Consider the following 24815-nt stretch of genomic DNA (forward strand, 5'->3'; position numbering starts at 1 on the left):
GGCAGCCGCTGCCTGGTTGCGCGCCTGGCGGCCGGCCGGGGGCGCACGACACCCGCGGGACGTGGGACCGGTGCCCGAGGCCGGCTCCGCGTGCTAGGGCGAGTCTACCACCCTCGGCCACAAGTACTCTGTCGTAGGAAACTACTGTACTTCTTAAAACTGCCATTAAGATGACGCTGTTTCAAGGATTGGGATGCTTTGCAATTGAACCGCTGGATTTTCTTACCTCTGCTCTGAGGTGACTGCAGCCATGAAATTAAACGACGCTTGCTCCTTGGAAGAAAAGCTATGACCAACCTGACAGCATATTAAAAAGCATTCACATTACTTTGCCAACAAAGGTCCGTCTAGTCAAAAATATGGTTTTTCCAGTAGTCATGTATGAATGTGAGAGTTGGACTGTGAAGAAAGCTGAGCGCAGAAGAATTGATGCTTTTGAACTGTGGTGCTGGAGAAGACTCTTGAGAGTCCCTTGGACTGCAAGGAGATCCAACCAGTCCATCCTAAAGGAAATCAGTCCTGAATAGTCATTGGAAGGACTGATTCTGACGCTGAAACTCCAATACTTTGGCCACCTGATGCAAAGAGCTGACTCATTAGAAAAGACCCTGATGCTGGGAAAGATTGAGGGCAGGAGGAGAAGGGGATGACAGAGGATGAGATGGTTGGAGGGCATCACTGACTCGGATGGACATGAGTTTGAGTAAACTCAGGGAGTTGGTGATGGACAGGGAGGCCTGGCGCGCTGCAGTCCATGGGTCGCAGAGAATCAGACACGACTGGGTGACTGAACTGAACTGAGCTGAACTGAGCCTATTTTGAAAACAGCCCTCTTTCCGCCATCCAAGTTCCAGCTGTGGGACCTTGGGGTTAAAAAAACAGAGCAGACAGCAAGTGAGAAACAAGCAGGACTTGTGCGGAACGGAAGGCGCCTCCGCTCTCACCAGCGTCTGTGTGTTTCCACCTGCAGATTCCTACTGAGAAGGCGCTCACCCCACATCTTCATGTCTGCCTCAGCAGAGCTCCTGAGCAAGCACGTGCTCCGAAGCCTCTAAATTTGTGCTCCAGTTATTTGGGGAATGCCTTCATCATATGAGGAAAGTGGGCTTTGTTTCTTGGTCTACTCTAACACTGATTAGCTCAGTAATCGGGTTTCTGTAGGTCCTACCAGACCCAGAGCCCATCTGTGGAACATGCAGCTGGGTTTATTCCAGAAATAACTCTTTTGGTTGAAACTACCTCCCAGACTCAAAATGTCCCCCAAGGGAGGACCACTTGAATTCCAACCCACCCTCTTGATATGTTATTGGCTCATTACCATGAGTCGCTTCAAATTTAGATTTGAAGTTAGGATATTACTGAAACTTCTCCAACCCTGTTCATTCTGGAATTTTAAGGATCTCTAATTAAAAAAAAAAAAACAAAACAAAACTCCACACTCAGCTGCTTTCTACTTACAGGCTTTTCTCTTGATTAACTCTCCTGGGAAAGTGACACTGTGCTGCTTCTCCCTGCAGGCCCAACATAATTCAGTGAATCTCACAATAGGGACCTCCCTAGCTGTCAAGTGGGATGCTTCTAATCCAGGAGACATGGTTCGATCCCTGGTGAAATGATTTTAATATTTAATAGAGGATTATCTGGCCTGATTTCAATAGACAGTCATTAAGAGAAGAAAAATAGAAACAATTGAGAAAAGTGAACAGCACATACATCACCAAATTGCGCTAACCAACATTCCGACTTAAACAGCTGGGAAGTCCCTCATTAACAGCAATCTGGAGTCCTAGTTAGGAAAAGTTCCCAAGTGGTGCATCCACCCCGCAAGTGAGACTTCGAATTGCAGTTTCAGGGGCTCCTGATTATAATTCCAAGTCACAGACTGATATCATCATAAGTTTGTGTGCAGAAATACAGCTCGGGTTTTACTTTAACCTTTTTATAATGTTGTTTCTTTTACCTTGTGTGTCATAGGATTTCATTACATCTTGGGGGTTTGGCCAGACCTCCAGGGGCTCAAGATTTCCAAGGTCCACCCCTTTCTCTTATTTTAATATAATTTTATTTTTTTGTTTATTTTTGGCTTTGCTGGGTCTTTGTTGCTGCTCAAGCTTTTCTCTAGTTGTGGTGAGTGGTGGTACTCTCTAGTTGCTCGTGGGGGCTTCTCATTGCGGTGGCTTCTCTTGTCTCCAAGCACAGGCTCTAGGGCAGGAGGGCTTCGGTAGCTGTGGCTCCCGGGCTCTAGGGCGCAGGCTCAGTGGCTGCAGCACTCGGGCTTAGTTGCTCCAAGACCCATGAGATCCTCCTAGATCGGGGGTCAAACCTGTGTCTCCTGCATTGGCAGGTAGATTCTTCACCACGAAGCCACCAGGGAAGTCCCACCACTATCTTTCTTATCTCAAGTGCCATCTGACTTGTTCTGCTTGCAGACAGCCACAGAATCAGGCAGTGTCCAGGCAGGTCAGAAGCAGGTCAGAGGCCTGCTCTCCTGCTTCTGAAGCCTGAACAAGACTTCCTCCATCTTAATTTCCCTAACAAGTCAGGGGACTAAGATCCCACATACCATGCAGGCACAACCAAAAGAAAATCTCACTATGTCTGTCTCATCTCTCTAACCTGGTTACTTTTTCCTCATTTTTCCCCAACTTCAGCAAAGCCTCCTTTATCTCCTCTTCCACTTCAATCGCAGTCTTGTCATCCTGCAATGAGTGTGACTCATCATGAAACTGAATGGCTAACGTCCATCTTTCCAGGTAATATCCACTCTCTCTGAAACAGGAGGGAAGAGGGCAGGGCCCAACCATTAAAAGAATGACAGAGCCCAAGGACACAACATAAACCAACTGAACCAAATAGGTCCAAGATGGTGGACAAGGCAGCTCATCCTAGATCTTGATCCTAGGTGTTTGCTCACTGTAACACATAAACAAGCTAAGTGACACACCCACAAGGTGCCATGACAGTTCCAAGATCAACCATCAAAGACCCAAAAGTGGGCTGGGACCCGGTTCCTGGAAATCTCCTCCCCTTCCCAAAAATAGTTGGAATAATCCTCCCACTCATTAGCCTATGAAGTTATCCAGCCCATAAAAGCTAACCATACTACATTTCAAGCCCATTCTTGCCTTCTAAGATGGCCCACACTTCGTCTGTGGAGTGTGTTTCTCTCTAAATAAATCCACTTCTTACCTATCACTTTGTCTCTCACTGAGTTCATACTTCAGTGAGACATCAAGAACCTGAGCTTCATTAAGTCCTTAAACCTGATGTGTGATCTCAGTCGGAAGATCCTGAGTTTTGTCTGGGTTCACACCTTGGCCACGTGGGTTAGAGTCCCAATCTCAGGTGAATGGTTTCATCTCCGCGGGGCTATTTGAGGTAAATGGGGCTATGTTTACAATTCCCACACACGTGAGGAGGAAACTTGTTCCTCCTATTCTAACGAAGTCAAAAACAGGTGTTTCAAGTGCCCTACTCCAACATATCCAAACCATTAACAAGAGACCACACAGGAGCCTCCCAGTTGTGAGCCCATAGAAAGGACCCTAACCTAGGTTAAACTGCACATGGGAGTCCACAGACAACACTGAGCCTTCCAGAGGTCCTGGAGAAATGACAGTGGAAGCCCAGGAGAAATACTCCTAAGAAATATTTCTCCTATTTCTTAGGCAGGGGTTTCTCTCTTCTCAGGAAAAACCTGTCTCTATTTCCTGTCCCCTCCTCCTAGCCACCCCAGCCCTGAGCCCACAGCCACAACACACAGCTTTTATAACCGTTTTCCTTTATTGTGCTTAGCAGGGCATGCAGGAGGTTGGGGTGGGGGTGATGTTCGTTGAGACAGAGAATACACAAAGGCATAAACTTTGTGCTGCCTTCCAGCGGCCACTGGTTCTCTGTCTCTGGGCCAGGTCAGGCCTCGTTCTCCCAGAGCGTGATCGGGCCCAGGTCCCTGAGTCAGCCAGGCTCCCCCGGAGGAGGCCCGCAGGTCACCGCCACCATTACTGACTGGCCTTACGGTACTGGTGCATCAGGTCACTGACGTCTGTACTTTCCACTTTCACCCAGCCATCCTCCTTCATGTGGTACACTGCAGGACAGAACACGGAGGCACGCTGCCCTCAGCGAGGTCCTGCTCACCCTATTACATCAAAGGCGACAACAGCCACACACACTCTCAAAGCCCTTATGACAGGGACTTCAGTGCCCCTCTTCCGGCTCTGAAAACCTGCTCTCTTCCACCCTGCCTCCCCCACATCTCCGGATCTCAGCTCCCTTCCCCCCACCCCAGGGACAGAGAGGGGCACTTTGATCTCTTACTATTGACAACGCCTCCAGAATAGTTGTCTCGGTGGGTGGCATGAACAATTGCCCTTCGGCCCAGGTCATAGGCCTCTTCAATACTAAGGTCAGGCCGATAGCCGCTATCCATGACCCCATAGGCATGGGAGTTCCCACTACCGGTGGAGAACATATTTCCTGACAGACGAGTCCCATGGTCATTCACATAGTAGAGTCCAGGACCCTATAGGAAGCAAGAAGGTTCCAGGTTGGAAGTTGTTAGTAGCACCCAGATTCAAGTGTGAGCCACAAGAAGTGGACCAAAGACTACAGATGAGCCCAGGAACATGGGAACTAGGAAAGCACTTTGGAAACAATCGTAGAAATTTGAGGAGGAAAAACAAACTTGGAATCATCTATTTGATCCAAAGGGACAAGCTTATGAAACAATGGTCCACATCCGGACCCAGAAATTGCTGTTGAATAACAGTTCTGCAACTAAGCATTCTCTGTGCCCTGCATCCTGTAGGGGAGAGGAGGGGAGTGTAAGGTGGGGAAACTTACCTCTCGTCTACACATTGGAATACAGAGCAGGGAGGGGACTCACCTTCTTGTCCCAGCCACAGATCATGCTGCCCATGGAGAGGCCCATGCCCCGGTACTGGCACATCATGTTGGAAAGCAGCTTGGAGGCAGCCGACACGGAGATACGCTCCCCATTCCGCAGATAGTACAGCCTGGGTGAGGACAGGACAGTCCAGGGAGAGAACTTACAAGGGGCAGAAGGGCAGCCCTCTGGGCAGGTTACTTGATGGGCAGAAAATGGCTGAAGAGATAAGCATCTAAAAGGGATGGTTCTGTAGGATCTAAGGATGGGCAAAGATCTGGAATTTATATAGAGTTCTTTTCTTTTTTTTAATTCTTTGGGCTCTTGGTAGATCATGTGGGATTTAGTTCTTGAACCAGGGATCAAACCCATGCTCCCCATGTTGGTGTGCAGTCTTAACCAGGGAAGTCATCAAAATCACCTAGAGAAATCCCAGTAAATGATATTCTACCAGGGTTGATGGCCATTGCTAAATAATTGACAAATAACCTGGACTTCTCCGGTTATTTGGTATTCGGCTCAGATGGTAAAAAAATCTGCCCGCAATGTAGGAGTCTCGGGTTTGATCCCTGGGTTGGGAAGATCCCCTGGAGAAGGGGCTGCAAACCCACTCCAGTATTCTTGCCTGGAGAATCCCATGGACAGAGGAGCCTGGCGGGCTATACAGTTCATGAGGTTGCAAAGAGTCGGACAGGACTGAGCTACTAACACGTTCAGTTTCACTTTCAATCTGGCTTCTTGGCAGGAGCACAGGCTTGAGATTAGACAGAAGGTTTTTTAATCACCAAAAGGCGGCTTTGTGAGATAGGACTAAGATGCTCTGTGAGTGTAGGGAGAATGGGGGAAGAGCAGTGATCTGCAAGATGCAGAACCCGGGCTTAGAAGAGAGTAAGAGGCCTGGCCTACCTGCACTCCTTGGCCAGCAGACGCTCCCAGTACTGGCAGTCAGCCGCACAGCCGGACATGGTGCCAAGCAGGTAAGGGTTAATCTCAATCACCTTGTTCATCTTTAATGTGTCTGGAAAGAGTTTGGGGAGAGGGGGGATGAGCACACAGGTTTCCCTGAATGTCCTGAGTCAAAATCTAGTCCCACTTTGGTGCAGATACTGGACTCCTGCTGAGAGGAGGGCCCAGCTCCCCAGATTCCACCAACCGGAACCCACACACTCACCAATGTAATTCCCAGCTGAGGCCCGAGAATCCACGGCCACAATCACCCCATGCTGGAACTTGAAGGCCAGCGTGGTCGTGCCGTGAGCCATCTCGATCTGCACGTTACTTTCTCCATTCCCACCCAGGGACCGGAAGAATTCAGTGGGCTAATAAGACAGAGGAGGCAGAGAAAGGACCACTGCAAACTTCCGAAGCTGGATGCTCCAAGAAAGCAAATTTACAGGGCATGGGAGGGTGAAGGTAGCCATACCACGAATAAATGAAGCAGTTAACAACCCAGTTCTACAAGGAAATGATTGGGGAGAAGAAAAAGAGGTCACAACACAGACCTTTTCCATTTACCAGCATAACCAGAAATGAAAATAAAAATTTTTAAGTTACCATAACTAAACATTTTAAGGGTAACTATAGTGATTTTCCATTCATAGGTCATTTAATCCTAAGGAAACACGTTTTATGAATCGTATCCCCATTTTACAGAAGAGAGGCCCAGGAAACCTAGACCAAGTCCTAGGGGACTTGACCGAGGCACACAACAGTGAATGGCCGGGGCCGGGCCAACCGCTCAGGGTCACCGGTTTCCCGAGAGTCTACAGCCCCTGTATCATAGGGTCGCCCAACAAGGAAGACTTCGTGACCTACGTGTGATGGAGAACGGGGATACCACCCCCAACTCTTTGTCCTAATCTGCACCGCCGAGCCCTCAGGCGGCCAGCCCCCGGTCCCACGTGGCCTCTGCCCCAGCTCCGGCCGCGGACCCCAGACGAGGCTCTCCTAAAGGATGCCCCCTGTGCATTCCCCGCCTCCGAACAGCCTCCAGGCAGCCCCTCCGTGACTCTGCGCACACCCCCAGCCCCTCCCGCCCGCCTCCCACGGGATTTTGTTAGAGCCCTGACCTGCAGGCCCCGGGGGAGGGCGAGTTCCGGAGCTCGCAGGGAGAAGCCGTAGTGGCCGGGGTCCGAGCGCTGCCGGCTTCCCGCGAGGGGCACCGCCCAGTCCCCGCGCTGCCCCCGGGGGGCTCCGCACACGTCCAGCAGCGCCATGGCCGCCCAGCACCCAGAGATCTGGCGGCTCGCGGAGGAGGAAGTGAAAGCGAAAGCCCAAAGCCTTAAGGGGAGGGAACCAGAATGTTTTCCACATCCCCCTGCCCTTTACGAGGAGGCGTCCGGTGCGAGTCCGGGCACCGGGAGTGTCAGGTTGGGAAGAGGCTTCTCTGCTCCGCCTTCGTGGAAACTGGGGAAACGAGGGTGCCGGGCCGTTAGAAGAAAGGAAGAAAGACAGAGCGGCTTCGAAAGCCACCCCCCACCAGCCCGGCGATGAGGTTTCAGCGGCAGACACGGCCAGCCTGCGGCATCCTCCGGGGGCAGTTACGGGGCGGGGTGGGGGTCACAGCATCAAAAACGCAGCCTCACCCTCGAACGGGCTCAACCTCAGCGAGAACCTGGGAGCAGTTTCAGCGGAAACGGGGGAGGGGGCGCCTAGGAGCCTCGTTTTATAAAAGTAGGGGAGGGCTAGGAGTGCGTGGCGGCCCTGGGTCCCAGGACAGGTCCCGGGGCCACCGCCCGCCGAATATACCTGCACGAGTAAGGGAACGGAGCGCCCAGGGGAAGGCGCAGCCCCAGACCTCCGCCTGGTGCCTCCTAGGGCCTCTCCCGGTTCAACGGTCTCCCCAACCTGTAGCCACCCACAAGAACTGCACTTTCCGCCCCCAGCTCCTCGCGTAATTCTTGCTGGACCGAGCACTCCGAAGCTCGCCTTTTCTAAACCCCGCCTCGCCTTGCAACCTGATGCGGCCTCATCTGCCCAGCAACTGTTGACGTCACAAGGGCACAGCGCTCTCTGAATGGAGGAGGTGTACTAGAGCGCCCCGCCCATTTCGCTGATGACCCCCGCAGGTTCCACCGCAGCACGCGGGGAGCCCCGCTGCAAAGGGCCGGCGCTGGCGAGAGGGATGAACTGCTTTCTGCCGTGCTCACCCTCCAGCCTCCTCCTCCAGGCTCTGAGGCACTGCTACTGCTGGCGCCTTGGAGGACGCTGCATCCCTCTCTGGCTCGCTTTTGTTGGGGGGGCGGGGGGGGGGCGCGGGCGCAGAGGGCTGGAGAAGTGGAGAGAGCAACCATGGCAACAGAAAACTTAAGGGAGAAGATGCCACACTTCGGACTGGGGATCACTGAGGATGCCGAAGGAGGGAAAGACCCGGCTTCGGAAAAGTGCGCTGCACTTGGGCGGGCCACTTGGGCCATTGAAAACATGAGAAACCACGGTACAAAACACCAATTTTATTATAAATATCAAAAAAACTACAGTGTATTCATGGGCCAGCATCTGCCTGGGGTCGGACTGGAAAGAAGCCGACCTTCCTTGTGTATTCTAAATATTTCTCTTCATTGTCTGGGTGCTAGCCACAGCAACCCTGGTTCTAAACCCAGTTACACCCCTGTTAGCAATCCTGTTTTCAACCCTGAAATCTGCGTCACCAAGAAGAGCTTGGAGAGCAGGTAACACTTTCAGGCATCACCTAGGGGGTTACGTTTCAGAAGCAGCTGCCCATGCTGCAGCTCTGGTAAGACGTCTGTTCTCAAACTCTCCACTATAGAGAGAAGGGAGTGACGGAGGGACACAGAGTCTGCGCGTCTGAGGAGTGCTTCATTCTGGAGCACCTGGCCCGCCAGGAGCCTGCACCATGGCCCAATAGCTTCCTTTATTCGTCATGAGCTGCCGGTGGGTTCCTGTCTCAGTGATCGTGCCTCCTTCCAGAAAGAGGATGTGGTCAGCCTGCTCCACCGAACTGAGGCGCTGGGTGATGAAAAGCACTGACCGAGAGCCCCGCTCAGGGCTTTCATAGAGCAGCCGCTCCACCTGAGAAAAGACGTAGCAGACTCTGTCAGAGCTGAGGACCCCTCCCGGCTCAGGAAGACACCTGTGTTTCCAGAGCTGGGAGAGACCTTGCCTCAATCAATACCACCTCTGCAAATAACCCCCAGAAGAGTGAAGAGTCTCCTTTGGAGTGCTTCTCTGTCAAACTTATGACTTGTGAAGGCCTGTTTACATGAGGTGGCATCAGTGGAATAAAAGTAAAGAGTCCTAGGGTGGAACCCAAACAAAGAGGGGAGGGCACTGGAAAGTCTGTCCACCCTAATCTTCATATTCTTTTAAGGAACTAAACTGAGTGAAGAGCGTGGGCGTTCAGGTCAAGCAGACTTTAACTGAGTCCAGGGTCTGCTGCGCGACAGCTGCACAGCCCTGAGCAGGCAATTCCACCTCTCTCAGTGGCCACGCGCTTATCTGTTGAACGAGGGTGACCACACCCAGCTCACAAGGGTTCGTGATAAGTGAGTGAGACAGTACATGTGAAGCATATACTGGCATACAGTAAAAGTTCAATTCACATTAGCATTACAAGGACGGCCTTTTGCTCATGTTTGGCTTCCCTGATTCAGGATTGTAGATCATCTCTTCTAACCGGTTTTAGGCATGTTGGGCTTCCCTGATGGCTCAGTGGGTAAAGAATCCACCCACAATACAGGAGACTCGGATTCCATCCCTGGGTCGGGAAGATCCTCTGGAGGAGGAAATGGCAACCCACTCCAGTATTCTCGCCTGGGAAATTCCACTGACAGAGGAGCCTGATGGGCTACAGTCCAGGGTGTTGCAAAGAGCCAGATATGACTGAGCATATGGCTCTAGGCCACCTTAGAGAGAAGCTCATGGGAACTGAGAACTGCAAGGACTGGTTTAGAAATTTTCCACGTTAGTATAATGACAAAGGACGAGTGAAGGAAGGCAGCTTGGGTGGGAAATAGGCAATAAGAAGACGACTGTCTCACCAGGGATTGGCTGTTTGCGTCCAGGGCGCTGGTAGCATCATCCAGAATGAGTACGCGTGGTTTCCGGATCAGGGCTCGAGCCAAGGCCACTGCCTGTCGCTGACCCCCTGACAGCTGGCTCCCAGCCTCACCCACCTCTGCAGAGACAAGGGCCAAGGCGCAGGCTGGGTAAGCACACGTGCACACACACGCACACACAATAAGGACTGATGGATGCAGCAGGGTAAGAAAGGTTCTGGGAAGGTAAAGGAGTTCTGAGGACATGAGGCTGAAAGAGACACGAGAACAGGATCTTAACTTCAGACTGATGGCAGTGGGGTGGGAGGAGCTAAGGAATGAAGGCAAGACTACTGGGGTTTCAGCGAAGGTAAAGATGTCTGGGGGGTGATGGGGGCAAGCACCTGTATCGTAGCCTTCAGGGAGCTCAGAGATAAAACCGTGGGCTCCGGACTCCACCGCAGCAGCTGTGATTTCCTCCATGGTTGGCTCCTGGACCAGGCCATAGGCAATATTTTCTTTAAAACTTCTTCCAAACAGCAGAGGCTCTTGTCCCACAGCAGCCACCTAGAACAAAATACAATGCAGAGTCATAGAACGAGGAACACAGGAGTGTGGTCATCTAGAGACTGAAGGCTGAGCATCTCCACTGAGAGCCTGTCACAAAGTGACACGGCCTCTCTGCTGACCACACGCCCAGCTCCACCCAGGGTCTCCTAACTTCCGCTCAGAGTGCCCGCGGAGAAGGCTGTCCTGACTCGAGGCTCCCTGCCCTCCCCCATGCCAGCTTCTTGCTCACCTGACTGTGCAGGTAGCAGTGCTCGTACTCGGGAAGGGGCTCCCCGTCCAGCAGCACCCAGCCCTCGGTGGGCTGGTACAGGTTCTGCAGTAGCGCGGCCACCGTGCTCTTCCCAGACCCGTTGGGCCCCACCAGCGCCGTCACCTCACCAGGACGAAGGGTGAAGCTCAGCCCCTGGAAGCCGGAGAACTACACAGTAAGAGACAGCCAGAGGCCCCCACCCTTAAGACCACTCATTCTGTTGTCTCGTTGACGTCTTCCCCCAGAGAAGAGGAGAAAAGCAGGAGAAATATGGCAACTCCTCCCCTCCCGCACACACAGACCCTCCCCGAGGAATAAAGATGAAACAGGAAACAAAGACAAAGGCAGAACTTAAGCACCAAGAGCCACCCACCGGATCTCAGACACTGTGGGGAAAAAAGAAAAAATCATATTCAAAAGCACGGTTGGAAGGAAAACGGAAATATGGGAGACTGGAGACACAGCCTCTGCTTTGGTGATTGATGCCTTACACGAGAACCTTCTCTCTAAGAGCGTCCACTCCCATTCCCCTTGGAAATTGGGACTGTTCTTGAGTTTGGGGAAGCTTTTTGTTTATTTATGTATGTATTTTGGCTGTGCTGTGTCTTTACTGCTCCGTGTGGACTTTCTCTAGTCGCAACAAGCAGGGGCTACTCTGTGGTGCGTGGACTTCTCATTGTGGTGGCTTTTCTTGTTACAGAGCACAGGCTCTCGGCTACACAGTCTTAGTTGCCCCATGGTGTGTGGGATCCTCCCGGACCAGGGGTCGAACCCATGCCCCCAGCATTGGCAGACGGATTCTTAACCAGCGGACCACCCAGGGAAATCCTGGACCAGTTTTGGGGGACAAATGCTGCTCATCTTTGCCTCTAAAGAGTGAGGGAGGGTCTATCTATAGCTGGTGCTAAGCAGGCTGAAGGCAGAAAGACCATTTAGGATGACCGAGTTGAGAGGGAGGCTGGAGGAACGGAGGGATCTGTAGGTTGTACCTGCAGCACAGGGGCATCCAGACGGTTTGGGTAGGCAAATGAGACCCCCTGGAACTGGACGAGGCCACGCAACGTTAAGGAAGCCAATGATCCACTCTTCGGGCATTTAGGGACCCGGTCCAGGTATTCAAATATTTTCTCTGAAGAGCCCACAGCCTTCTGTACCCTGGGGTAGCTGGACAGCAGCACCTGAAGGGGAGGCATGAACAGTGAGGTGGGACGCAGGAGGGACCCAGTCTGTTGCCAGGGTTACGGGATGTGAGAACAGCGAAGGAGGGAAGGGAAGTGACTTGGATGGTGGTGGCACACAGGAAGGAAAAGCCCTGGGGAGTGGCCATGGAGAGACCTCACCTCAACAGCTATGGTGAACTGGATCTGGTACAGAATAAAGGTGACCAGGCGCCCACTGCTGACAGACCCACTTGTCACCAGCTTCCCACCAAAATACAGGATTCCCACCTTCAGCAGCATCCCTGAGAGCTGTGGAGAGACCACAGAGAAAAAGGGACTGAAGCAGGAAAGTCAAGAACCAGAACGGGTAATATGGAGGAGAGGTAAAGTCCCTTTGCGCCAAGTAACACATGGGGCTCAACGGGGATTAAATAATGAATCACAGCATCCCGTGGTGTGATCACTCAGGTGCGCAGGACGCACGTCAACTGCCATCATCACCGTCACCAGGAATGCCTTGTTTGGGGAGCACGCTGCTCTTCACAAGTAATGTCATCTAATGTTCGTATCAAGAATCTTATAAACAAGGTTATATCACTCTCATCTTTTAAAATAAGAAAATAAGTCTCAGAGAAAGTAAGTTGCTATTGACAGCCCATGGCTACAGCACTAATAACTGGTAGCATCAAGGCAGGTACTTCTGATCGTTGGTCTAATTCTCTGTCACTTACATCACAAGATGCCCCTCCTCCTTGGCTTCTGCTAGTCCCTTGTCTCTCACAAGTACATCTGCATAGTCCCAGCATGAAGCTGCCCGACAAAAGCTACCTGCCATTCCCCATGCTGCCCATGAGGCAAGAAGTCCTGGGACTGGAAGACATGGTGCTCTCCTACAAAGGGGGTCATGGAGATTCTGTGCACCACGGGGAAAAGAAGCCATGCAGCACGCCTAGAAAGAGGGAGGGGGTCACCCAGCCTCTGGTTGCTAGGATATAGACACTGAACCCACCTCTGCCCAGTGATGGGAGAGCACGGAGCAGGGTCAGGGGAAAGGGAATGGTGAAGAAACAACCCGGGGACCAGGGGACAGGCACTCATGCCCAGGCGCTCACCGTGGTGGTCCAGAGGTCGACAGCGTAGGCCAGGGCCTCCTTCCGGCTGAGCACCATCATCTCATGCAGCTTTTTCCTGAACTTCTGGGCCTCACCCTCTTCGTTGGCAAAGCTCCGAACTGTAGGCATGGCTGACAGCACCTCGATGGCCACCTGGCTGGACTTTGCCAGAGATTCTTGTATCTGTTCTGCCAGCACCTGTGGAGATATGAACCAGAGATACCACACAGGGTTGGCAAGCCACGAGGGAGGCTAGGACCTGAATTATCCAATCAGAGATCACAGGTAAGAGGCACCAGAGGGACAAGAGAGAAAAAGACACAGCTCCTACCATTAAACCCCCCCCCCCCGCCCATACCAAAGAGAAACCGACAAGAGGGAAACACTCCAGAAGGGCCATGGGGGTCATAGTCCTGAGGTCAGTGTCATATTTTTTTAATTTATTTTATATTAGAGTACAGTTTATTTGGGGGCTTCTGTTGTGGCTCAGTGGCAGAGAATCTATCGTGCCAATTCAAGAGATATGGGTTTGATCCCTGGGTCGGGAAAATCCTTTGGAGAAGGAAATGGCAACCCACTCCAGTATTTTGCCTGGGAAACCTCATGGACAGAGGAGCCTGGTGGGCTACAGTCCAGGGCGGGGGTTGCAAAGAGTTGGACATGACTTAGCAATTAAACATGGAGAAGGCAATGGCAAACCACTCCAGTACTCTTGCCTGGAAAATCCTGTGGATGGAGGAGCCTGGTAGGCTATAGTCCATGGGGTCACAAAGAGTTGGACATGACTAAGTGACTTCACTTTCTTTCTTTCTAGCAACTAAACAGCAACATAGTTGATTTACAATATTGTATTCGCTTCAGTAGTACAGCAAAGTGATATATATATACACATATATATATACACACACACACATATATATATATATGTATATATATGTATATATGACTTCCCATGTGGCTTAGTGATAAAGAATCTGCCTGCCAATGCAAGAGATCTGGGTTCCATCCCTGGGCTTGGATGATCCCCTGGAGAAGGAAATGGCAACCCAGTTATCTATTCGTTTTCAGATTCTTTCCCTATACATCACTACAGAGTACTGAGTAGAGTTCCCTGTGCTATCTAGTCAGTCGTTACCGATTATTTTATTAATATCTATATAGTAGTGTCTATATGTCAATCCTAACCTCATTGATCGTATTCTTAAAGACGGGCTGTGGGCAGACGTTAGAAGACACGGAGGACGTGAAAACTGACCCTGAGCAACCCGAGAATGGGGACAAACAGAGCCACAGAGATGAAGAATCAGTGAAGACGCCAGGAAAGGAACCCGACAGGAAGCGAGCCCACCAAGTCTACGCGACAGGAGTCAGCGAAGGTTGAGGCAACTGCCCAGACACACCTTGTTCCACTGCCCCAGCTTCTCAGGCAGCAGGAAAAGCAGGGGCAGGGCGGCCAGGGTGATCACGGTGAGGGCCGGGGACGCCCAGAGCATGAGCCCCAGGAGACACAGCCCCCGGATGAAGTACCACAGAGACAGGCTGAGGTCCGAATGCAGAGACTCACTCGTGGTGGACACGTCGTCTGTCACCCGAGAGGCGATCTCACCTGTCAAGGGTCGGGGAGAAGCGGGTGCTGTGGAGAATCTCAGAGTGACGGGGGGGGGGGGCACAGGTGAGCCAGGGTGCCAGGGGAAGGGTCCTAAGCAGGCTGAGAAGACAAGGTCAGCGGTTAGGGAGACTTCGAACCTCAACACAGGGAGAAAGTGTTCCAGAGGAAAAGACTGGCTGAAGACCTTCCAGTTTAAAACAAAAGATGCCCTTGTGAATTTCCTTTTCTCTGACAGATTTCTGTTCTCTAAGAACTTTTATATCTCAGGTACAGGGAGAGGAAAAACTTAAGCAGATCATCTAACATAGCTGGAGAGAAACAAAGTTGCTGTTAGACAGCAGTCCAGGAAACTGTAGCAAGCACTGGATTGGCAATTAAGAGAGGGGTTCTGTCTCCGAGTTCATCTCTATCCTTACACATCTATGCAAGTGTCAGCATTTGGGGATGGGCCTCAGCTCCCTTCTCTGCAAAGAAAGGTGGTTGGACTCTGTGATCTCAAAATTTCAAGGTTTTAAATTCCAGTCATTTCTATCTAAACACACACAGAGGGATAAGTCTGTGAGGCTTGGATGGAAACACTAGGCTTTTCTTAAATAAAAGGAGTATGTTTTGCTCTTGAGGCATGTTGAGAATAAGACATGACAATGTTTATGTGTGAGAGACAGAAATCAAGGTTATAAGTAAAAGAGGAGGTATGGGCTTCCCTGGTGGCTCGGATGGTAAAGAATCCCCCTGCGATGCAGGAGACCTGGGTTTCATCTCTGGGTCAGGAAGATCCCCTGGAGAAGGGAACGGCCACCCACTCCAGTATTCTTGCCTAGAGAATTCCATGGACAGAGAGGTGGCAGGCCACAGTCCATGAGGTCCCAAAGAGTTGGACATGACTGAGAAACTAATAATTTAATACTTTATAAGTATTATAAGTAAGTGAAGAGTTTCATGAGAAACCTGTTTGGTTCTTTTGAAAAAACTCTGTCTCCTGGCGCAGGACAGCCTGAAACACCTCTCCCTGCAGGCGGCTGTGCATGTGGCCCGTGGTGCTGTTGTAGATTCCATCAGCTGTGAACTCCAGCACCGCGCTACAGCGAGACAAGAGAAGAGGCCCCGGCGCGGTCAGGAGGTCTTCCAGAAGTTCACGCTGGATGGCAGCCCCAACTTCCAACTCCCACTTTTTCCAAATCCACTGTCCCCCAGCCTTCCAACTTCAGTGCCCAGACCTGGCTATGGTGAGGACCGACATGAGAGTTACATTCCGAGTGAAGGCAGCACCTGTCTCATCCTGTACAATCCAATCGGTGAGCCGGCCCGTGAAGAACGGAATGGCCATCTCCCCTGGAGAGGGGAAGAAATAGCAAGTCTAAGCAGGTCAGCTCTCACCAGACCCTGGCCCACCAGCCTTTCAGCTTTACTCATTCATTCCTGCAGGGCAGTGGCAGAAAGATACCATCTCCACCTTCACCGGGCCCCACCAGAACCTTAGAGGTTTAATGAGGAAGCCGAGGGGTCATAGGATAGGCTGCCCCGGAATAGCCCTTGTCCACGGTGGCCAGTGAAGCAACAACACGCAGGGCAGCCCTGGAGTCCAGGACCCCTGACAATTACAGAGTCAGGACCTTCCCGCTCCACTGGGGTGATCAAGACCTGAGCTGGGTCCCCTTCCCTTCACCCACACTTCCGAGAACCCACACCAATCGATCTCACTGACCATGCCCCTCGACTGATTCCTACCCAGTCCTGTCCCCCTTCCCGTTGCACCCGACCACCCCCCGACCTTACCGAAACAGGAGAGGAACACCAGGGCCAGAATGAGCTTCACACGGCTTTTCTCCGGACCCAGGAAGACTAGAAGCCGGCTCATCGCCAGGCCAAAAGCCCCGCGAGCTCCTTGCACCCAGAGGCTCCTGATCTTATACCACAGGGTGGCCGCGGGCAGTGCCGCCCAGTAGCTTAGAGCGAAGGCGTCCAGGCGACTTCCCCAGTGCAGGGGCCCGGCGCTGTCCGCGTCCCCGGGGGCTAGCCAGGAGACCAGCTCTCGGAACAAGGCGAGTCCGGGCAGGGCCAAGCCCAGCGCCGCCGCCAGCGGCTCCAAAACAGCCAGCCACCCGAGGACTCGCGTGCTTTCCCTCCGGAAGCCCAGCGCGGCCCCGACGACGCCGCGGGCCCCGAGCCACAGCAGCGCCCAGCGGCTCAGGCCGGCCACCCAGACCCGGAGCAGCGGCAGCGCAGGGGACACCAGCCGCGAGGCCACTCGGGGCAGCGCCGGCCGGAGCAGCGTCCAGTCGGCGAGCAGCAGCAGCGCCGTCCCCAGCCACGCGACGGCGGCGCGGGGAGCTGGGGACCCCGGGCAGGCCATGGGCGCGCGCGGCCCCGCTCTCGCTGTCCGCGACCGGGTGCTGTCGGAGTCCGAGCCCCGGGCCGGAGCCGGGCGCGCCGCGGGGAGGGGCCGGGCGGGGCCTCGGAAAGTCCCGGGAGCCGGCCGAGCCCGCGGCGCTGCCCAGAAGCGGGCGGTTTAGGGGAAAGAGAAAACGAAAGCGGCCCGGCTTCCCAGGCCCCGCCCCTGCGGAGGCGGCCGGCCCAGAGCACCCGGGAGGAGCGCGCGGACCTCAGATCCGAGGCTGGCCGCCTCCATCCCCGCCTCGCCTGCCGCCGCCTCCCGCAGGGGCCGCGCCGCCCGGGACTTTCTGGCCCCGGGTCTGCAGGCGGGGCTCCTGCGTCATCCGTCTCCGGGCAGATCCGCTGGCCCCGGTCTCCTGCGTCATCTGTCTCCGGGTAGACCCGCCCCGCACAGGTTAGCGCCGGGCCGCCCCGCGCGGCGGCGCGGACTCGGGCGCCCCCTGGCGGGCGCGGCGCGGGGGCGGAGCCTCGGGCAGCGCGCGGCGCGCGGTCCCAGGTCGGAAACCAGAGCCCGGAGCGGCGAGCCTCGCGGAGCCGGGATGCTGCGGACAGAAGCCCCCACCGGGGACTTGCCCTGGGCAGGAGAAGTCCATACCGGGGTAATGAGTCTGGAGCATCAGCGGAGGGACGGAGGGACGGGCGGACCCTGGAAGCGCCACAGGGTGAACTCGGAGACTCGCAAGAGGGAGGAGACCGCTTGCAGCAGCCGGGCGCGCATCCCAAAAGGAATACGGGCATCTCTGTACAGAAGCGGGGTGCTCGGGGGTCCGCCAAGGGGCTGGGCGCGGGGGTCCGGCGGGGAAGGGGTGCTTGGGCTCCGAGCTGGAAGCGTTGAGGGGAAGCTGCTCTAGAGCGCTTTCGCTTTCACTCTGGACTGGAGACAGGGGCTGCTTCAATGAAGGGGGAGAGCTGGGGAAGATGCGCAGAGAGGACACGGTGCCCCGAGTGAACAGGACAGCACTTGGGAGCTTGTGGGCGCTGACCGGGAGGGAACGCGCCCACAGACCTTTGATGGACTCGCGCCGGGGAACTTACGGCCCCGGCATTGCTCACGGGGGTTCCCTGTGAGCGGCGCTGCCAGTGCCCAGCCTGGTTCAGGAAGGCAGCTACTTGGCCCCGGTGCACCGCGCTCCCCTCCCCGTGTCTTCCTCACCCACCTCCACAACCTGCTGGAGGACTTTTGCCCAGGCTGGGCCCCCCGGGGGTCTGGTGGCAGCCCTTCTGCTCTTAAGTGACCGCCACCACTCTCAGCTTCCGGCAGCCTTGTTATAACGGAGTAACCTCTCGGGTAGGGTTACCCCTAATCTCTGGTCGGCTCTTCACGATGAATCAGTGTGTCAAAATGAGCACTCCGGCCAATATCCCCAGAGGCCAGAGCAGCTCAGAAGCCCTGAGGAATATAGCAGTGAAACCATTCGTAAATTAGAAGCTCTTCCCCTCACCACCAGTTGAACAGTGGAAAGTAAGCAGTAAAGTTAGAACAAACCCTGGGAGCTGGATGGGGGTTTTAGTCATGTGTGACCTTGGGCAAGTCACTTGCTTTCTGTATGATGCAGTTTCTTCCTTTGTAGGATCTTTAAAGTTTTGTTTTTTTAAACGTGGCTTTATTCTCCTTCACTCTTCCTTAATTCTTTTCTTGACCTGGAAAAGTCAGCTAAAATTCCCCAATCAAATCCTCTCTTGCTACAGATCTCTTCCCCTGGCTATTTACTCTTTTAAAGAAAAAAATTTATTTTTTAGCCACGCCACATGGCATATAGGATCTTGGTTCCTTGACCAGGGATCAAACCCATGCCCCCTGCAAAGGAAGTGCAGTCTTAACCACTGGACCACCAGGGAAGTCCCCTTGCTGTTTACCTCTTGATCAGAAATCCTTAAATGAGACCTTTATTTTAAACTGCCCCATGTGTTTCTTGATATTTTCCTCCTTCCTTGACACGTGGCCATGGTAACCACTGACCTCTGAGATGTGTTCCCTTGTTCAGTAAACTGATTAAGGGGAGAGTGGGGTGGACGATTCTGGGCTAATAAAAAGGCTTGGGCTTGTTTCCCAAGGTCACGGTCACTTGCTGTGTGGCAAGATCTGCAGCACATCTGTGCACACAACAAGCGCACGCAGAGGTCATTCATTTGTGGGGCTGCATCATCAGGGCCTGGAAGTGCCCCCTGAGCCCTTCCCTCAGAGGGAGCACTCATGCCCCTGGGAGCTTCATCCCTCCTCTCCCTTCACAAGCGGAAAGAATTTTAGGGATGCCATTCTTTCTACGTGATACCACCGGCCAGACTCTGACATTCCCTTGCAGCCGGGAAAGACAATAGACAAAATGGAAAGAAAAAAAATCCCATCCTGGGAGTCACTCTGGCCTAAATTACCAGATAACCTTGAGCCAGCCGCCTCCCCTCTCTGAGAATGTTTCCTTGTCTAACACGAAGGGGTCAAGGCTCTTCCTGCGCTGACGTTCTCTCCTCTGTGTCTCCGCAGACAACCATCATGGCAGTAGAGTTTGATGGGGGCGTCGTGGTGGGGTCGGATTCTCGGGTGTCTGCAGGGTGAGTACCAGTGACCCTGGGTACTTTTGGAAGGGAGCCCATGGCGCCCAATGCACATTTGTAATCATTCATAGAGACTGGCAAACTGAAGCTCTGGAGAAACTGAGTGAACCTTTCAGAAAGGCCACTATAATAAGATATTGGGTGAGGGTTTGGGTCTCTGAACTCATGGAGAAGAATCTGGGGCCTGAATGCTAACGAGGCCTGTCCCAGGGGGTCATCGAATTGGGTCTGAAAAGAGTTTAGGAAATAGGGATTTCGATGCCTTCCTTCCATCTGTGTTTAGAGACAAAAAGATGGTCCTGCCGAGCAGATACCCTGGTTTCTGATCCACTGTGTGAACTCAGTTTGTCGTTCTCCCTTTTGGCCAGTTTCCCCACATAAAAGAAAAGTATACAGGATTAGAGCAACATTACTTAATGTGCCATAGAACACGTAACTTCCTCAAGGTGGTTAATAACAAAGAAAAATTAGTGAGGGGAAGATTATTCTTAATGTAATGTAGTATTTTTGTTTTATTATTAAATCTAACTCTGATTTTGATCATTACTTGCAGTGTTTCATTTGTCTGAGACAATTTTTTCCTTCCTGCTTTAATCCAAGCATTAAATTTTATGTACTCTGAAGCCATTCTATTGTCAAAAGAACATCAGAACTCGCTGTATGATCCTGCAATCCCACTCCTGGGCATATATCCAGGCAAAAGTGTAATTCAGAAAGATGCCTGCACCCTTGTGTTCATAGCAGCACACATGTTCTGTATCTAGTCCTCTGCTGATGGGCATCTAGGTTGCTTCCGTGTCCTGGCTATTGTAAACAGTGCTGCAGTGAAGACTGGGGAGCATCTATCTTTTTGAATTATAGTTTTCTCCAGATATATGCCCAGGAGTGGGGTTTCTGGGTGATGTGGTAGTTCTATGTTTAGGTTTTTAAGGAACCTCCATACTGTTCTCCATGGTGACAATACCAAGTTACATTCCTATCAACAGTGTAACGGAGTTCCCTTTTCTCCATACCCGCACCAGCATTTATTGTTTGTATTTTTTTTATGATGACCGTTCTGACCAGTGTGAGGTGATACTTCATTGTAGGTTTTATTTTTACAAACAAAAACAGAAACAGACTCACAGACGTAGAGAACAGACCTGTGCTTGCAAAGGTGGGGGACAGGAGGAGGACAGGGAGTCTGGGAGCAGCAGGTGCAAACTGTTACATACAGAATGGATACAGCATTTCCCTAATAACTAGTGGCTGAGCGTCTCCTCATGTGCTTTTTGGCCATCTGTATGTCTTCTTTGGAGAAATGTCTGTTTAGATCTTGCACCCATTTTTTGATTGCATTATTTGTTTTTTGATATTCAGCCGAATGAGCTGTTTGTATATTTTGGAGATTAATCCCTTGTTGGTTGCTTCATTTGCAAATATTTTCTCTCATTCTGAGGACTGTCTTTATACTAAATTTTTAAAAAGGGGTGGATAACTGTATATAATTCACCTTGCCATACAACTCAAAGTAACACAACAGTGTAAATCCACTATACTCCACTAAAAAGTTTTTAAAGATGTGATATATATTATGTGTGTGTACATATATATATCACAATGGACTATTACTCAGTCCTAAAAAAGAATGAAATAATGCCATTTGCAGCAATGTGGATGGACCTGGAGATGATCAAATTAGGCACAGTCAGAAATAGAAAGGTACCATATGATATCACGTATACGTGGAATCTAAAACAGGACAAATGAAGGTAGCTGCGAAACGGAAACAGACTCACAGACTAGAGAACAGCCCTGTGCTTTCCGAGGTGGGGGCGGGGAGAAGGATTGGGAGTCTGGGATCAGCAGACGCAGTTATACACAGAATGGAAATACAAGATCCTACCATATAGCACAGGGAACTTACTCAAAATCCTGTGATAAAGCACAATGGAAAAGAATACATTTAAAAAAAAGAGTCTATATGTATAACTGGATCACTTTGCTGTACAGTAGAAATTAACAGAACACTGCAAATCAACTATACTTAATTTTTTTTTTAATTGGCAACTCTGACGCTGATGACTTTGCGCTCCTTGCTGACAGCCAGGCAGTGGTGAACCGAGTGTTTGACAAGCTCTCGCCCCTGCACCAGCGCATTTACTGTGCTCTCTCCGGCTCTGCTGCTGACGCTCAGGCCATAGCGGACATGGCCGCCTACCAGCTGGAGCTCCACGGGTATGAAACGGTGGGGTCCCCAGTCCAGGCCGCCTAGAGTTCCCCCACTCAGTGAACGCCAACACCGTGTCCTATTCCAGGGGCGCTACCATGGAAAATGAAAAATTCTTGCTTTGCCTTCAGCTTTCATTTCTCTTTGAATTGGCACTTGAATCTCTCAAAGCTGGTTTCTGCATCTGCAAAGCAGAGATAACTAATAGTACCTCCCCTACCTCACCAGATAGTTATTTCCAAAACCAAAAAATATGAGTAAAAGTGATTTGAACACTGCAAATCACTCTCCTAATATAAATAGTGAGGAAGAAGATTAGGACGTGCCCACCATGGTATCAAGTGGTGACCGGTGGGAACCAAGGTCACAGGGCAGAAGTGATGCTTATCTGCTAAACCCTTATGTGCAGGGCTCCGCAGCCAGGAGACTTTTGTCACTGAGACTGGAGACCGGGGGCCAGAGTAAAGGAGGGAGAACAATTAACAACTGAAACCTTCCTAGTGGGTAATGTGAGACTCTGGTTCCCCTGCACCAGTGGGAGGAGAGCTGGAGTCTGAATCCTTGCAGCTAATTTTCAGGGGTCACCTGGCAGAGATGAGGATGATGGTCTAGGAGGGTGGACCTCCAGGAAAGCGTATTGCCACCTATTCCTCACCCTCCCTTCAGGATGGAGCTGGAGGAGCCCCCACTTGTTCTGGCTGCTGCAAATGTGGTGAGCAACATCACCTATAAATATCGAGAGGACCTGTCCGCACACCTCATGGTAGCTGGCTGGGACCAACGCGAAGGGGGCCAAGTGAGTCTCTCCCAGCGTCCCCCCTTCCTCGGAGTTCCCATCTCCCCCAGAGAGGGAGACGGTGGCCATATGGCATTCCAGCCTTGAGTTCCAAAGACACTGCCCCTAACAGCGTAGGATGGTCTCAAAGGAGAAGGGTATGAGGTGCTGGGGCTTCACTGCAGGGTGTGGAGACCACCTGCCTGTCTCAGGGCTGAGCAGAGGATGCAGGCTCCCGGAGTCTGAGCGGAGGGTGCCTCCCCAGGTGTACGGGACCATGAGCGGGATGCTGATTCGACAGCCCTTCGCCATCGGTGGCTCCGGCAGCACCTACATCTACGGTTACGTGGATGCGGCGTATAAACCAGGCATGTCCCCGGAGGAGTGCAGACGCTTCACCACGAACGGTAATACGCGGGTGGGAGGGCACCCGGGGCAGGGGTTACACGTGGTAAGGACGTCGAGTGTGAGGAGGAGAAAGACATGGATGCCCATCTAATGAGATGTCCAAATGGGACTCCTTTAAGAGTGAAGGGGCAAAGGCTAAACTAGATGCGCTTTCAGGACAAAGCTCAGACGGTCAAGAGTCCACCTGTCTTGAGTTTGATCCCTAGATTGGAAAGATCCCCTGGAGAAGGGAACGGCTACCCACTCCAGTACTCTTGCCTGGAGAATTCCATGGGCAGAGGAGCCTGGCAGGCTACAGCCCATGGGGTTTCAAAGAGTCAGACACGACTGAGGAACTAACACACTTCAGGACAAAAGGCATAAGCCAAGACTGCTCTGTGCACACCAAAGAAAGACCTAGGGTGACCACAGGAAACCAGGTGTGCGCTTGGGCCAGCCCACGCGAGCCGACTGTTACACATTCAAGGATTTGGGAGCTGCTTGCTTATCTACTTGTTACAAAATCAGTCCTGGTGGGAGTATTGAGACCATGGACATTGCGTGAGGACCTTTGTATTTTTTTAAGTTGGTTGACCACCACTAAATACGCATCTCTAGGAGATGTGTTCTGAAGTCTACATGTGTAGGCGTATGGGCAGAAGGGAAGGGAAACCATTTCTTAACGAATAGTTATTTATCTGGCTGCACGGGGCCTCAGTTGCAGCATGCGGGAGCTAGTTGCTTTCCCAGGAGTGGATCGCAGGCGTCCTGCCTGGAAGCACAGGGACTTACTTAGCCACCAGACCACCAGGGAGGGCCCACGGGACGCGACTTCTGCAGCTAAGCTGCTCTCACCTCCTCTCTCCACCCGGCACCCTCCACAGCGATCGCCCTGGCCATGAAGCGGGACGGCTCCAGCGGGGGCGTCATCTACCTGGTCACCATCACAGGTGCTGGGGTGGATCACCGCGTCATCCTGGGCGACGAGCTGCCGAAATTCTATGACGAGTGAATCTCCTTCCTCAGACTCTCCTTCTTTATTTTGTAATAAACTTTCTGGAACCGGAAGCTGGTATGGTCCGTGTGCACTCAGAGAGGTGAAGCTTGGGAAGGGGGCTTCTGCCCACCCAAATGTTAGTGTATCTTTTGTATTCTTTTGTCCCCACCTCTAAAACATCTTTCCCAGAGGAGGGCGTGGGGGAGCAGATGAGAATCAGGTGTCCATGACAGATCTCAGGTAGCTAAGACAGCTACACGCCTGAGAATTAGCTAGGATCACAATGGCAACCCACTCCAGTATTCTTGCCTTGAAAATCCCATGGACGGAGAAGCCTGGTAGGCTGCAGTCCATGGGGTCGTGAAGAGTTGGACACAACTGAGCAACTTCACTTTACACTTTAGATGCCAGCCAGATCACGTGGGAAAGGATTCCTCTCATAACACGTTCATTCACATTAGAGGCCAAAACATGATAAATACTTAAATATTTGGGGAAGGGGGACTTGTGAATTTCAAAGAATAGTAACAATAACCCAAAAAAGCGAAATTTATTGAACTGAGCATTGGCTACATGCCTGTAAACTTTTTATCTCTTAGAACCCAAACCAAAAATCTTTAGGTATGGACTACAACTATTGACACTTCTGTGTAAGAATAGATGGAAGGTTACTATGAGGAAGTCATGGCAATTCAAAAGTGGAAATGTGGGATTTTGTTTACAAATGCCCTTCCTCTACCACTGACATGAAACCTGTTCCCTCAAGACTTATATACCATCTCCTCCCTGAAATCTGCAATAATTAGCCCAGACCAACATTTAACAGGCTTCCCTGGTGGCTCAGAGGTTAAAGCGTCTGTCTGCAATGTGGGAGAACCTGGGTTCGATCCCTGGGTCGGGAAGATCCCCTGGAGAAG

The 24815-nt window shown here is 52.1% G+C and overlaps 3 protein-coding genes across 5 annotated transcripts; 1 reads left to right on the forward strand and 2 right to left on the reverse strand.

Moving 5' to 3' along the window:
* Positions 1-3764: 3764 nt before the first annotated feature.
* Positions 3765-7761, reverse strand: PSMB8 (proteasome 20S subunit beta 8). Of its 2 annotated transcripts, XM_055406531.2 has the most exons (7): positions 7634-7761; positions 6955-7291; positions 6057-6204; positions 5792-5903; positions 4886-5015; positions 4318-4522; positions 3765-4087 (listed from the first exon to the last, which is right to left on the reverse strand). In XM_055406531.2, exons 2-7 carry the CDS (start codon positions 7099-7101, stop codon positions 3999-4001), a joined length of 831 nt encoding a protein of 276 aa, XP_055262506.1. In that variant the 5' UTR covers positions 7102-7291; positions 7634-7761; the 3' UTR covers positions 3765-3998. The 2 variants fall into 2 exon arrangements, with proteins under 2 accessions (XP_055262506.1, XP_088687558.1); XM_088831432.1 differs by lacking the exon at positions 6955-7291 and having other exon boundaries at positions 7634-7750.
* A 556-nt stretch (positions 7762-8317) lies between these two features.
* On the reverse strand, positions 8318-17090 carry TAP1 (transporter 1, ATP binding cassette subfamily B member). The gene is made up of 11 exons (XM_055406528.2): positions 16360-17090; positions 15801-15915; positions 15532-15662; positions 14375-14580; positions 12975-13172; positions 12043-12171; positions 11692-11880; positions 10682-10855; positions 10287-10449; positions 9886-10022; positions 8318-8917 (listed from the first exon to the last, which is right to left on the reverse strand). The coding sequence occupies exons 1-11, from the start codon at positions 16934-16936 to the stop codon at positions 8705-8707; spliced, it is 2232 nt and encodes a 743-aa protein (XP_055262503.2). The 5' UTR covers positions 16937-17090; the 3' UTR covers positions 8318-8704.
* Positions 17091-17231: 141 nt separating this feature from the next.
* On the forward strand, positions 17232-23969 carry PSMB9 (proteasome 20S subunit beta 9). Of its 2 annotated transcripts, none has more exons than XM_055406533.2 (6): positions 17232-17371; positions 19460-19527; positions 21616-21747; positions 22406-22535; positions 22780-22921; positions 23786-23969. In XM_055406533.2, the coding sequence occupies exons 2-6, from the start codon at positions 19469-19471 to the stop codon at positions 23911-23913; spliced, it is 591 nt and encodes a 196-aa protein (XP_055262508.2). In that variant the 5' UTR covers positions 17232-17371; positions 19460-19468; the 3' UTR covers positions 23914-23969. The 2 variants fall into 2 exon arrangements, with proteins under 2 accessions (XP_055262508.2, XP_055262507.2); XM_055406532.2 differs by lacking the exon at positions 17232-17371 and adding an exon at positions 17398-17576.
* The last annotated feature ends 846 nt before the right edge of the window (positions 23970-24815 follow it).

Source organism: Moschus berezovskii, chromosome 23 (assembly GCF_049115385.1).
Source record: "Moschus berezovskii isolate FMDL1 chromosome 23, NW_MosBer_1.0, whole genome shotgun sequence".
NCBI classification, from domain to species: domain Eukaryota; kingdom Metazoa; phylum Chordata; class Mammalia; order Artiodactyla; family Moschidae; genus Moschus; species Moschus berezovskii.

Excerpts from the sequence above, each read along its gene's own strand:
- PSMB8 (XM_055406531.2), bottom strand. The coding sequence starts at position 7,101 with ATGGCGCTGCTGGACGTGTGCGGAGCCCCCCGGGGGCAGCGCGGGGAC. Across the intron at positions 5,904-6,056 it reads CTCAGCTGGGAATTACATTG|ACACATTAAAGATGAACAAG; the intron begins GTGAGTGTGTGG and ends AACTCTTTCCAG. Across the intron at positions 4,523-4,885 it reads TCTGTGGCTGGGACAAGAAG|GGTCCTGGACTCTACTATGT; the intron begins GTGAGTCCCCTC and ends TGCTTCCTATAG.
- TAP1 (XM_055406528.2), bottom strand. The coding sequence starts at position 16,936 with ATGGCCTGCCCGGGGTCCCCAGCTCCCCGCGCCGCCGTCGCGTGGCTG. Across the intron at positions 15,916-16,359 it reads GGTGTTCCTCTCCTGTTTCG|GGGAGATGGCCATTCCGTTC; the intron begins GTAAGGTCGGGG and ends TCCCCTCTCCAG. Across the intron at positions 13,173-14,374 it reads AGCTGGGGCAGTGGAACAAG|GTGCTGGCAGAACAGATACA; the intron begins GTGTGTCTGGGC and ends ATATCTCCACAG.
- PSMB9 (XM_055406532.2), top strand. The coding sequence starts at position 17,517 with ATGCTGCGGACAGAAGCCCCCACCGGGGACTTGCCCTGGGCAGGAGAA. Across the intron at positions 17,577-19,459 it reads CAGGAGAAGTCCATACCGGG|ACAACCATCATGGCAGTAGA; the intron begins GTAATGAGTCTG and ends GTGTCTCCGCAG. Across the intron at positions 22,536-22,779 it reads ACCAACGCGAAGGGGGCCAA|GTGTACGGGACCATGAGCGG; the intron begins GTGAGTCTCTCC and ends GTGCCTCCCCAG.